Source organism: Mus pahari, chromosome 23, assembly GCF_900095145.1.
Source record: "Mus pahari chromosome 23, PAHARI_EIJ_v1.1, whole genome shotgun sequence".
In the NCBI taxonomy this organism is placed as follows: Eukaryota; Metazoa; Chordata; class Mammalia; order Rodentia; family Muridae; genus Mus; species Mus pahari.
The window spans coordinates 32,595,580-32,609,893 of record NC_034612.1 but is presented as its reverse complement, the minus strand read 5'-3'; the positions used below and the strand labels follow the sequence as shown (position 1 = coordinate 32,609,893).

Sequence of the window (14,314 nt, the reverse complement as noted above, 5' to 3'; positions counted from 1 at the left end):
TTACAGGCCTGCACTGCCCTCATGGCTGGCGGGTTACAGGCCTGCACTGCCCTCATGGCTGGCGGGTTACAGGCCTGCACTGCACTCATGGCTGGGAGGTAGTTTGGTGCTGGTTTTGAATGCTGTTTGTGTATCAGACACTGTTAGTTTGAGTGCTAGAGCTCAAGCCTCTGCTGACTTAGGAAAGGGCGCTCTGTCGGCAAGGAGACTCCTTATAGATGAGTCAGACCTGAGGACCATAGCAGCTGAGGCTTACTGAAGTGTGTCTATAGCTGGTGCAAACCACACCTTTCTCACGTTAGAAACTCCACCCCACCCCACCCCACCCCACAGGAACTCGGCACCACACGTCACCCTCATCTGAGTGTAGGGCGTTGGGCAGGGAATATTGAAGTACTTCCTGGTTGTACTGTTTCTAACCATAGAGCCAGGGAAGTGTGAACACACAGGACGGGGGAGAGACCCGCAGACTGACTGAACGGGGGAAGCAAGTGACGTTCAGGAAGAGCTGTGTTGTGTTTTCCAGGGCCTTCTGAAGCCAGAGCTGACCCATGATGGCAGCTCTGATGACAGTGACCAGCTCTTGTCAGTGATGCCTCGCCCCTGCTCCACACATTAGCAGCTACTTTCTGTAGAGAGGGAGAAGGCCAGCCATAGAAAAGAAGGTCAACAGATGGCCAGCTTAGCATCTTGGAATATTTCTTGGGAGGACTCTGGTCCCCACATTGCTGTCCCCAGCTGTACTTGGCACGCTGAGTTCCAGTGACAAAGACATTGCTTCCTCCCAGTCCCAGCTGCCTGCCCAGCTGTTTCCTCTGGGAGACATCCCCTGGACACGTGTGCTCACACACACACACACTTGCACACACACGCGCGCACACTCACATGCACACTCACACACACTCACTATCACACACACATACATGCTTGTGGGACACTGACTCGTATTCATCTGAGAAGCTGTGGATTAGCAAAGCCAGGCCGGGTCTCTGAGTACCCTGAAAGGACACACCAAGAACTCGAGTGTCTGTCAGCTGAATGGCGGAAGTGTCTATGAGCAGCCCAGGACCCTGGGCATGTACTCGAGGGAGTGGGCTTTTGTTTGTGTGAGCTAAGAACTTCATGTGGTCTTGCCTGGCCTGGAACACTGTAGACCAGGCTAACCTTGAACCCACTGAGATCTGCTTGCCCTCTGCCTCCTAAGTGCTGGGATTTCAACTACCATACCCAGCTGAAAAATATTCTTTACATTTATTTCTTTGTTCTGTGTGTGTGTGTGCGTGTGTGTGTGTGTGTGTGTGTGTGTGTGTGTGTGTGTGTGTGTGTGTGTGTGTGTGTGTGTGTGTGTGTGTGTGTGTGTGTGTATGAGTGTGTGTGCGCGTGTGTGTGTGTTCCTACTCAAGCACATACCTTGGCATACATGTAGAGGTCAAAGGACAGCATGTAGGAGTGGCCTCTCCCCTTCCACTTCATGGTCCCTGGGGATCACACTCAGATCGTCAGGCTTGAGGACGGCTGTCTTTGGTCGGACATGGCAGTGGCTGATACACGAGTGTTGCTGAGATCTTCTGAGTCAGAGCTTCTGATTGCAAGGAACTCAGCCACAGCAGAGCAGGAGGTGTGATGTTCCTCCAGGAGATGAGAGCCCTGGCTGGGACCATCCCTGCAGCAGGGGAAGGGAAGAGGGGGCTGTCCCTTTCCGTCCTCATTCACACATGGCAAGGCCTGACATCTTTACATGCAGTGAATAGTTTTCCATCCAAAATTGCCATGTTCTGAAAGGCTTTGAGGCTTGCCAGTTGACTTGTCTAGAGTGAGGATGTGGGAAATGGGGCTTCCTCTGAGGTTCCCCTCACATTAGCAAAGTCCCTGGTTGGCTGTAGGGGACACCTGAAGTGACCTTGTTTTTGACCAAGACAGCTGTGTATGACCCTCAGAGATATGCCCATTTGACTGCCAACTCCCCGAGCTCTTCCTAGGTCATGTGACATGAGGTCTGAGTCCCTTAGCAGATGTAGGGTATGTCCAGCCATGATGCTGGACTGTGTTCTCCACAGCTTTAGGATTGACTTAGGAGAGGTGCTGGCCACATGGGGAAGTCATTGGTCAAGGGTGGACCTGAGTTGATATATAGGTGATGACATTCATGTACCTAGTGGTGCTGTGACCACAGCTGTTTCCAAGAATTCAGGGACTTAGCCAGGTGTGGTGGCGCACGCCTTTAATCCCGGCACTTGAGAGGTAGAGGCAGGCAGATTTCTGAGTTCGAGGCCAGCCTGGTCTACAGAGTGAGTTCCAGGACAGCCAGGGCTATACAGAGAAACCCTGTCTCAAAAAATAAAAAAAAGAAAAAAAGAAAAAAAAAAAGAATTCAGGGACTTGAAAGTCCTCAAAACTGGTCTCCCTGTCCCAGTGGTTTGGGCCCTTGCTTTCTGTGGCTTGTCTTGAGGAGGGGACATATCAGAAAGTCCCATGCAAGCAAGGTGCTTCAAAGCAGTCAGAATTCTATGATGTCTGCTTGAAGAAAAGCTTTTAAGAGTGAAGAAAAGCAACCAGGTATGGTGCACAGGCCTGTAATACCAGTCCTCAGGAGACTAAGGCGGGAGAATTAGGAGTTCCAGGCTGGCCTGGTAGGAAGACCGGGTAGGAAGACCCTGTCTCAGAAAACCAAAAACTAAACCTGCCACCCAGAGGTGCCATGTTTGTTTAGAATTCTTAAAGAGAAATAAACCCAGGCATAGTGGTATGGATGTGTGATCAATCCATACAGTACTGGGGAGGCAGTCAGGAGGATTCTGTAACTATCCTCAGAACAAACCAAGACGGGGGCTGAGGTGCCAATCCAGTCAGTGCAGTGCTTGCTTAACAAGCACAGGAACCTAAGTTTGATCCCCAGAATCCCCATTTTTTAAAAAAAAAAAAAAAGCCAGGTGGCATGCACCTGTCACCCCAGTGCTGGGAAGGCAGAGACAGGAGGATCGCCCGGATTTCCTAGCCAAACTGCCTAGCCTGTTTGGCAAGTGAGAGACTCTTAAAAAAAAATGCGGAATGGCCAATGAGGTGGCCTTGCTGCCAAGTCTGATGACCTAAGTTGGATCTCTGGGACCCACATGAAGGAGAGAGCTTGCTTCACAAAGTCAGACCCTTGTTCTCCATGTTCCTGCTCACTGCACATGCACACACACATAAACATCGCCCTACTACAGTATATAAGTCAATAAATAGATATGATTCATATCACATGTCGTCCACAAGACTTCCTATTAAACCTAGCATATCCATCACAGCGTTCATTTCCCTCCCACCTGTGAGCTCAGCCATGCTGTGAGTCCATTCATTGAGGCCTTTTCTGTGTGCGCTTCTCCACAAACCAGGAGCCATATTTGGGGCATCACAGGGCTTGTAAACTGCTAAGCCTGTGGTATGGGGCCACATGTCTCCCCTGCCAGCTGCTCTTCCTGCATTCTGATACTCTGGAGTGTCATCTGCAGTGTCTGCACACTGAGTTGGAGCCCCTCTTTGGGCAGGCTGATGCAAGGTGTGTGTCCCTCATAACAAGTGACAGAGAAGGAGGGAGGCATGAGATTACTGTTGGCCCTGTGCACACATGGCTTTGCTGGTGGTGTCTGTAGTGTAAGCTACTGCTGTGGCTACTACACAGCCTCTCCTATTCAGTGTGCTTACGGTGACATGGCATACATATCCAACCACTGCTACTCAGAGCAAAAGCCTACTCAGTGAGCCTAGCCAGAACCAAGGAAGGGGACCTGGTGGGAGGAGAGAAGCCCCTGCATTGGCATCAATATTGACAACCAGGTTAGGCAGGCCTGGACTAGGAAGGGGGGGGCATCTGACAGGATAATGCTGTCTTTTCTCAAAGCGAAAGGATTTCGGTCAACTATGCCCTGACGTGGAACCTTGGGGCCTTCTGGGAGCCCTGGGAAACAAAAGAGGAGGGGCCACTTCAGCCGGGCTGCTTTCTGCAATGCCAGAACGTCTGGGATACCCCCAGGGAATCCCCCCCTCTCCGGCACCCAGCCCTAGATCTGGAGAAGAGTTTGTAGGAGAGCATCATTTTGTACAGTGTTTTCACCTTTCAGTTCTGGCCCCGTGGTTGTTCAATGAGGCCACGCTGAGGAGCTGGCATTCTTTACAGACTGGGGGCGGGGCGGGGCAAGGCAGAGCAGAGTGCCTCACCTGCTGGGCACCTGTCTCTTGCTGTGCAGGCCAGCTGGGCTCTGCAGCAGGCAGAGCAGCCTCATAGCCTGGCACTGCGGCTGGCCAGCCTCCATCCTGCAGCCCCGGCCCCCCGCGGGCTGCAGATGCGCAGGCAGCCTTGTGCAGGGAAGGGCAGAGCTTAGAGCTCAGCCACTGGCTCCGGCTCCCGGTAAGGTGCGCATAGCAGCCCGTTCCTGGCCCCCCTCTAGCTTTTGTCTAGTTCCGTTTGTAATGGCTGGAAGAAAGGATGCTACAGACAGGGACAAAGCTGCATGGCAGGGACGCAGCAGAGAGCTCAGGGAAGAAAGCCCCAGGGTCAGCTGGGAGCATTGGCATGGGTCCCCAGGGCTCCCACCATCCTGCTGGGAGCTCTCCCAGCAGTGGCACTTTAGAGAGCATTTCCTGCATTTGAAAGCATGAGGGCTTTAAGTGTCTGTCTCATGGAGTGTAGTGCTATTTCCCAGCAGCATGTGACTGACTGTCTGTGTGTGCAGGGCTGGGAGCACATATGCTTGTATTGATGTTTCTGTACCTGTGTGTTGTACATAGGAGTGTGAAATGCAGAATTTATGTGCATGTATGTTTGTGGCTGCATGAGTATATATGTTTTATTGTGTTTGTATGTTACATTTGTGCATATGTGTGTTTGTGTGTGCATGTATATTTGTGTACATTTTTACATGGACTTCTCTTTGTATATGGTTTTACACATTTGTCTGCATATGTATATTTCAGTGAATGTACATTTGTGTACACTTGTGCCTAAATGTGTGTTTGTGTGTGTGTGTGTGTGTGTGTGTCTACTCAAGGTCCATGATGGCCACTGGAATGGTAGCCATGCTGTGGCCGAAGCAGACCAGCAGGTGACTGGCGGCTTGGCCAGTTCTGCCTTGTGAAGTGACTGGCTGGCTTTATCACTTCTAGCTAGAATACCCTACCCCCCCTCCCCCAGTGAGTTTACTCTGACACACATGGGCTTGGAAGGACAGGGCAGGTGGGTCAGGGGCAGGGCTCTGTGCTGACATGATGATCAGATCTGAGCAACGTTGTGACAGGGACATGTTTTATAGGTTTGGTGATAGTAGCCATGGTGCAGGCTAAGGTATGGGATGGTTGCCTCTGGGCCACAAGGAATGGACATCTGGGCTCCTGCTATGGAACTGCCTGTTGGGGCAGGGCTTTGGGAGCTTCTTCACCATCTGGGCAGTACCTAAACTTTCAGAGGACTTAGACATTGGCCAGAGGCCTTAGGCCTCCTCCAGACCTTTTCCGACAGAATAATGACAGGTGTCTAAGCGACTCAATGAGACTCAGAGTTCGGCAGCCTGAGAAGTGGGTGATGAGATCTCTAACCACTTTCCTTCCCTCATTCTGTTTGCAGGGATAAACGCCCAAGCCCGGAGACTACAGCGCATCCGTGCCAAGGGAACCCCAGCCCTCACCTCTGAGGCTGCACAAAGCTCCCCACCCAGCAGGCTGCGCCGTACCGTCAGTGAGACCAGCCTAAGCCCAGCGCCAACGCTACTGGAAGCTGCCCAGAGGCCCGAGGAGCCCCTCCCTGAGGCCATGCGGTACTCGCTGTACCAGTGCCCGCACCTGCTGCTGTTGCAGGGCTACAGCCAGCAGCACGTGAGCCACCCCCAGTCCCCAGCACTGCTGCCCCTTACCACCCAAGGACTCATCCTCCCTCCAACAGAGGCAGCTGTGGGATCTCCCCTAAGGCTGGGAGGAGGCTGTGGAGGTGGGAGGTGGGGCACAAGGCTGCTTCTACCTGTGTCCTCTGTCCAGGCACCAAGCCAGGGCTGTCACTGACCTCAGCCCTCATTGGATCTTGGTGCCAGACCACTTCTCAACTTGTATCTCAGGTCTTTGAAGTAGGTGTGTGTGTGTGTGTGTGTGTGTGTGTGTGTGTGTGTTGTATGAGAGCAGGTGACATTGGGAACTAATCATGACTTGGTATCTGTGTTGCTGAGCTCCTCTCTCCTCCCCCTTCCTCTTTCCTTTCCCATCTCCTTTTGGAAACAATGTCTTCCTATGTAGCCCAGTATGGTATGAAATACAGCATGTCCTATGAACACAATCCTCCTGCTGCAGCGTCCTTCCCAAGTGTAGGCACGATGGGCCTGTCCCAGTAGACTCAGTTCCCAGAGGAGCCACTTCCTACTTCTTTATCTGGGTCCCAAGGAGCCAGCCCTTGGTGACAGCCTACTGTCATTTGTCTTTGTCTTTGCCCATTCCTGCTCTGGTCTCTAGGCCTATCACAGCATCGCCAGGGCTCCTGGGCTCAGTCTCAAGAGAAGCCCCATGCTGAGCTGAGACCTGAGGAGCAGGGTCTGCTCTGCTTCCTGGGGAGACTCCAGGGAGTCTGGCAGCCCTTAGCTCGCGGCTGTCAGTCAGTCAGACCCTCGCCTCTTGATAGGTCTCTTCTGTGTAGGGATGCGGCATCTTCTGGGTCAGGCTGAAGTAGCCTGGGGAGGGTTACCAAGGTGAAGGGTTCCTGGTGGCTTTGGGGTGTGTGGCCAGCTGCAGGAACAGGGACACTGCTATACTGGTGCTGGCATGGCCAGTGTCATACCTGTCCTAAATGGCCTGTCTGCTCTTTAGGACAGCCTGGTGTATGTGCTCAGCAGGGACCGGCACACAGTTGGCCAGCGCACACCATCTAGCAAACCCAGCATCAGCTTGTCTGCCCCAGACATCCTGCCCCTGCACTGCACCATTCGCCGACATCAGTCCCCAGAGGGTGGCCCGGCAGGGACCAGGCTAGTGCTGGAGCCCATCACAGGGGCGCCGGTGTCAGTCAACTTCTCTGAAGTGGGAAGGAACCCTGTGGTGCTACAACATGGCGACTTGCTCTCCCTGGGCCTCTACTACCTGCTGCTGTTCAAGGACCCTGGGCAGGCACAGCCGCTGCCTGCTTGTGCCCTCGCCCGTCTTGGGGCGGCACCACAGAGCTGTAGAATGTGTGGTGCGGTGCTCAGAGCCCGTGGGGCTCCTTCCTTGCCTGCTGCTGTGGTTCGGCGGCGGTCACTGCTCCTGGAGTTTGAGCCCGATGTGGAGGACACACTGCTGCAGAGAATCATGACACTGATTGAGCCCGGGGGTGAAGACCACAAGCTGACACCTGCCTTCCTCCTCTGCCTCTGCATCCAGCACTCCGCCACGCACTTCCAGCCGGGTACCTTCAGGCATCTCCTGCTCAAGATCTCCAAAAGGGTCCGAGACACTGTCTGGGTGCGTGAGTGTGACGGCCGGTGGTTTTACCGGGTGTTACTAGTTGACTGGGCTCTGCCTGCTAGGATTGAATGCCTGCCACTACTGTGATGTCCCCACAATGATGTCAGGCTGAGGAAAGGGCTGGCTTCTCCACAAATACCTCTCTCCCCAGCAGGCCACCAGGCTGGGCACCGTAGGCCTCAGTGTAGCATTTAGCCTTCAGAATGAGTCTGAGCCTGCTAGACCTCTGTCAGTGGGCTCAATGCCCTGTGGTTTCCACCAGGTCAGTTTGGTGGAGGCTGCAGGACAGTCAGCTGTCAGCTGTTGGCACACTCCCTCCATGTCAGAGCTTCTCAGCCTGGGTCAGTAGACTTGTAGGGTAAAGTGGGGTGCATGCAGAATCCTTCATTATGGTGCAAGTCCCCTATATCTCATGAGATACTTAGCAGTGTCCATGGCCTCTCCCACTGCAGGCTGTCCCCTCCCAGAAAACACACACACACACACACACACATCTTTTCCAGCAAAAGCTCAGCAGTGCCACCTGTTGGCAGGGCAAACAAAAGCATTGGAACAGGCTGCCTGGGACTCAAGTCTCAGCTGCCTTGCTGACTCCTTCCTGACCTGACTCCTGATGACCAAAAGGGTCTCTGTTGCTCAGAATTGTTAGAGACCCTCAAGTACCCTGACTTTGCTCATCACCATCTCTATAATCCCAGGGTTCAGGGCCAGAGAGGAGTGGATCCCAGGGTCCGGTCAGTCTAGCGGAAACAAAGCTCTGGCCTTAGTGAGAGGCCCTGTCTCTAAGTAAATAAGTATAGAAGGTAGAGAGAGATGGAGGAATGAACACGCACGCACGCGCATGCTGGTTGTTGAGTGGAATAGGAGCTGTGTCATTTCCATCATAGGGTGTGTGTGGGGGTTGTTCAAAGAAGTGAGAAGACACCTGAGTTGGTGGGAAAGGCTTTTGGGAGTGGAAAGCCTAGCTGCGAGGGAAGAGCAGAGCGCAGGAGTCTGCGACCACTGCCATGTTTTTCGTGCTGATGGGATGATGTGTATTCACGAGTGGGTTCTCTCCTTCCCTTTACTGTGTTCGCATGTGTGTGTGTGCGTGCATGTGCGTGTGTGCGTGCGTGCGTGCGCGTGCACGTGCGCGTGCACGTGCGCGCGCGCGCGCGCGCGCGCGTGTGTGTGTGTGTGTGTGTGTGTGTGTGTGTGTGTGTGTGGTGGCTGGTGGCCTGTCCCATGGCTCGTGTGGAAGTCAGAGGACAACCTATGGAATCAGTTCTCTCTTTCCACCTTTCCATTTATTTGTTGTATTAAATCTGACACCTTTTCAATAATATTCATTATGGAAAATTAAAAGTTTATGAAACCACTAACTAGAGGGTATAATTTTGCTACAAGAAGAATTCCTCCCATCTAAGATGGAGAGTATAGGCCTTTTATGTAGTGTAGTCTTTAGAGATAGGCGCCCTCTGGTTGGAGAGCTAGCTCAGCGCTTCTGAGCACCTGCTTCTCATGTAGAGGACTCATATCAGAAAGCTCACGACTTCCTGAGGCTCCAGTTTCTGGAGGTCTGATGACCTCTTCTGGGTCTCCTAGAGGCACACATGTGGTGCACATACAGATAAGCAGATGCACACACAGAGACCTAAAAATAAATACAGATTTAAGAAGGAAGTAGGTCTAGGCATGGTGGTGCATACCTTTAATCCTGGCTTTGAGAGGCAGAGGCAGGCAGATCTCAGTGATTTCAAGACCAGCCTGGTCTACATAGTGAGTACTATCACAGCCAGGGTTACATAGAAAGACCCAGTCTCCTCTTCTCCTCTCCTCTCCTCTCCTCTCCTCTCCTCTCCTCTCCTCTCCTCTCCGTACATCGTGGTGCGGAGCCTAGTGCGCACCACGATGTACAACGTCCACAAGCAGCCTCCCCTCCCTTCCCCTCCCCTTCCCTTCCCTTTCCTTTTTTTTTGTTTTTTTGCTTTTTTCGAAACAGGGTTTCTCTGTGTAGCCCTGACTATCCTGGAACTCACTCTGTAGACCAAGCTGGCCTCGAACTCAGAAATCTGCCTGCCTCTGCCTCCCAAGTGCTGGGATTAAAGGCGTGCGCCACCACGCCTGGCTAGACCCAGCCTCAAAAATAAAACAAAATCAAGGAAAAAAAAAGAAAAGAAAAGAAAAGTGATAAGGGCCCTTACTCTAGAAAACGAGGCAGAGTCTCACAGCCCAGGCTGGCCCCCATCTCCCAAGTGGCAGTGCTGGGCTGGCAGATATGTTTCTCTGCGGGCTGCTGGCTTTGGTAATGTCTTCAGGGCTAGAAGAAGCAGAAGTCACAACGTGCCCACACCCGCACCATCCCTGCCAGATCTGAGGGCTCTGTAGAGAAGGAAGTCCCCACTAGTAGGTCTGACTGCCATAGCTCAGAACAGTGGTTCAGGCATCCCTTTAACACTGAATAAACTGGAAAAGACAGTTCAGGGCGTAGTGGCTCCCCTTGTCCCTTGAGGCAGCCTCAACCCCCGTGGTTGCCACAGTCAGGGCACAGCAGTGAGGGTCTGTGCAGCCTGCCCGCAGCCCTGAGATCCTTGCAGCAGCACCCCACCCCCCTGTCCCCTTTATGTGGGTTCCAGGGATAGGACTTATGGAGCGTGTGGCAAGTCTGTTTCCCATTGAGCCGTCCCGCAGGCCTGGGATGCTGTGCTTGAGTATGTCCTGCTGCTAGTCTGTTCCTCACATTTGCTTTCATTTCACTTTTTTCCTTTCTAGGAGAAGACCAAAGAACTAGCGGAAAAGCAGGCACAACTGTAAGTGTGACCTAGTTACTATCCCTCCCTTAACATCAAGTTCCCTGCGGGTTCCCTGGGCCTGGCTCCAGATCCACCCCTCCTTCCCAACCACCCTGGGAAGCTGTAATGGGAACTTTCCTAGGTAGGCCTGGTGGTGCTGTTTAGGAGGCTAAGGCAGGAAGGTCGCAAGTTCAAGGTTTGCCTGTTCTAGATAGTGACTACATGCCCAGCCTGGGCAGCTAATGCAGACCCTGTCCCAAATAGGAAGTAAAGGCTGTCACAGTGGCAGAGCTCTGACCTAGACTCTCCCATTGAGGGGCTGTGGAGTGTGGGTAAGCTGTACTCCTGCTTAGGACCCCACAGTGAGGTGAAGGAGTGGCTTAGCATAGATCACTTGCCTAGCACCGGGGAGGACCCAGGTTCAATCGTCAGTACTAAATCAGCAGCAGACACGCCACAAAAGGCTCACCAGCTGCTCAGTGGTAGGATAATTATCTAGCATGTGCAATACATATACATACACATACACACACACACACACACACACACACACACACACACACACTGCATTTCCCAGAACATCTTTAACACTGAGAGGAAAGATTTTTTCTGAGTGGCCCCACAGCTTACTTTCCTGGTTAAAACACCCTAGCCCAGCTTCCATGGAAGGTACACTGGCGGGATTTGTGGGTCATTCTGAATTACATATCATCAGATTTGCTGACACTGAGGCCCATAGCATGTGTCCTCCCAGAATGGGAGCCTTCATGAGAGGCTTCCTGGTGGGACTTGTCAGGGCAGCAGTGGCATATCTGTAGGATATATACCAGGAGGGAGTCTGTAAACTGCAGCCTTGGCTCTTCCAGCATGCTAGTACTAAAAAGGAAGCTCAGAAAATCAGGCCCAGGGCTGCGGTGTGGCTCAGTGGGTAGAGCGCTTGCCTGACCTGCAGGAAGCCCTGGGTTCCAGCCCCAACCCACATAAACCAGGCCTGTAATCCCAGCACTCAGGCGGGGGTCAAGGGTTGTCAAAAGTTCAATGTCATCCTTGGTGACATAGTGAATTTGAGACCAGCCTGGGATACATGAGACGCTGTATTTTAAAACAAAACCAAAAACCAAAAACCAAAAACCCCAGACAGTATCTGTGACAAGTGTGGGTAGGAGTGTAGCCAGAGAAGCCACGCTGACTTCATGCTAAGGCTGCGGCTGAGTTGATGGTGGTCTCTGAGCTAGCGAGTGGACTGGAATTGTGAGACCAAGGGCACCACCTACTGGTCGCATGTTCCTACCGCAGACTCAGCAGCATGCTGCTGCTTACCAGTGCTTCAGGGTTGTGCAATGACCTCCTTTTTGTACAGTAGAATCAAAAGACACACAGAGGTCAGGACAAAGGGCTGGCTGGGGTCCTGCCATCCTCAATCCCCACCAATGGACTTGAGCTCAGGCTACCTTCCATGCCTGCCAACGCCATAAGCCAGTGGGAGTCTGGACCCCCATGAAGAGACCTAACAGGTCTATGCAGACGAGCCAGAGGCAGCAGTGATGCCAAAGGGCGGTTGACCACACGGCAGATCTCAGAAGAGTTGCAAAGGTATTGGTCAGTTTCCACAGTGGAGAAGTGGGGGTTGTGCCTCCTGCCTCCCCGCAGACAGGAAGAGCCAAGGTCTTCCCTTTAGCAGCTTGTCCCTGCTGTATTTCCAGAACTCTCGGGGTTCTGATCTCATCCCTCATGCATGCTCATTGCTTTTTTTTCAATTCCTTTTTCCTTTTGAAAAGAATGAATCAGTACAAGGATGTAGGACAGTACAGCACACAGTCAATCCCATAAACTTACATCTGGGCTCAGCCTGCCAACAGGCTGCCAGATGTCTCTCCTCTGCTCTGTGGACATGGAGGCTGCTTCCCAGATTTCCTGGCCTGGCAACCATGCACTTCCAGTCCAAGTCCTTATGCCCAGCTATGGCCAGCCAGCCTAGCCTACTCAGTGAGCCTTAGCTCACCGGGAGACACGGTATCTAAAGCAAAATGAGCAGTGCTCCTAAGGAATAATACCTAAGGCTGCCCTCTGAACTACACACACAGAGAAACAGACAGACACACACACACACAGATACACAGACACACACACACACACAGACACATACACACAGAGAGATACATACACACAGAGAAACACACAAACAGAAACACATACATACACAGAGACACCCACACAGATACTCATGCACAGGCACACACACAGACACACAAAGACACACAGACACACACACAGAGACACAAGACACATACACACAAAGAGACACACAGGCACATACACATACAGAGATACACACAGACACATACATACAGAGACACACAAAGATAGACACCTACACAGATACACATAAACATACACACTATATACCTCCACATCATACTCATATCCCACACAGACACCATACACACACATACAAATTGACATACACACCCCACCTCCTCCCTACACCTTCCACACATCCTACAAACCACATACACATACCTACACCACACATGCACACACACACACACACACACACAGTGCATAAACCTCTCACATATATCTCATGCCCCCACATCTCCCTACATGCTCCACACCCCCACAGCACTCCCACACTCCACACATCACAGGTATCCCTCTCGCCCCACCCCTCATCAACACACAAAGCTAGTATTTCTCCCTCTGCCTGGCCCCTCCTGCTTCCTGCCTCTCAGTTTATGACTTATTTGCTCCAGCCGCAGCCCCGCTGTTTCCCAAGGCACCTTGTGCTGTAATTTGCATTTCTAATCTGTGTTTATCTCAACTTGGCCTTGTTCTTTTCTTACCAGTGTTTGTTTTCTTTCCCCGCTAATCATTATTTCTGGTTCCCCTCCCTCAGCAAGGACTGTTTTCCTCCTGCCTGATGTCATCCTGGGGTGACTTTGTGCAGCTGTGTGGTGACCCACCTCTTGGACTTGGGGTCAGAAAAATGTGTCCATCTGCCTTGCTCTCTCTCTCTCTCTCTCTCTCTCTCTCTCTCTCTCTCTCTCTCTCTCTNTGTGTGTGTGTGTGTGTGTGTGTGTTTTGCAGGGTGCCGGAGGAGCCTTGTCCTGTTCTAGCACCCTCTGCCTTTTCCCTTGAGATAGCATCTCTCACTGAGCCTGGAGCTAGCTCACTGGTGCACAGACTGCTGGCCAGCCAGAGCGCTCCCAGGATGCTCCTTTCTTAGAGTGACCACCATGCGATGTGATGTGATGAGATGACGGTATGACCGGTGTTGCGGTTGCCTAGGCTCTCTAGGCAACAAGATGCATGCTGGTTTCCTTCCCGTGGGAGGTGCCCTCCCCTTTGGGTTACTGGAGAAATTGAGGAAGGCAGTGAATCTTAAAAACAAAATGGAGTGTGGGTCTGAAGATGAAATGACTGTTCTTCCGAGCACATGCGGCTCTTCTGCACGCCACTGTATAAGCCACGCTGGGGTGAAGAGTCAACAAGACTCAGTGCTGAGCAGGCTAAGCACGGTGCTCAGCAGCTGACAAAGGAGAGATGGGCGCCAGCCAGCATCTTCCCACCCAGGCGCAGGACCAAGAGGGCACTGTTGTTTGTGGACTAAACTGAAATTAATGGCAGGTAGAGCCTGGCTGTAGGGGAGAGTGTGGCAGCCCTGGGACAGCAGGAGAAGGACCAGACCTGCCCTCCGAACCCCCCCCCCCATCAGCCCCATTAACTCCCCAGATGTTCCCATGGGTGTGGACAGTTCCTTAGGAGCCCCGGGCTGTGTAGCAACATCAAATGGCAGGCATTTGTCTTAAACTTTGATCTTCGCCAGGCACAGATTGGCTTGGGGAGCCTTCTGTCTGCTTCTAGGCCTGCATATCTGGGCACTGTGTGATATGTGGATATGTGATATGTGCAGCCCCTCCACCTCCCCACTGAGGGACCCTGAGGCCACCAGTGAGGGATTCTTGGACTTTTTCTTCATGTGAGGCCAGTCAGATCTTGGGGTGATCCTTCTGAGGGAGTCCGCATGGTCCCAGAGGCACATACCTAGGTGAGATGTTCAGCGGATATGGTTGGAGAGGCTTATGGGA

The 14,314-nt window shown here is 52.5% G+C and overlaps 1 protein-coding gene across 1 annotated transcript in view; it reads left to right on the top strand.

The window, feature by feature from the left end:
* The window catches only part of Radil (Rap associating with DIL domain), a 61,096-nt gene that overhangs the window by 30,190 nt on the left and 16,592 nt on the right, over positions 1-14,314 (top strand). Inside the window, exons 2-4 of the mRNA XM_029533914.1 lie at positions 5,600-5,847; positions 6,823-7,452; positions 10,207-10,244. Coding sequence (XP_029389774.1) covers positions 5,600-5,847; positions 6,823-7,452; positions 10,207-10,244 — 916 coding nt within the window. The remainder of the gene's footprint in view (positions 1-5,599; positions 5,848-6,822; positions 7,453-10,206; positions 10,245-14,314) is intronic.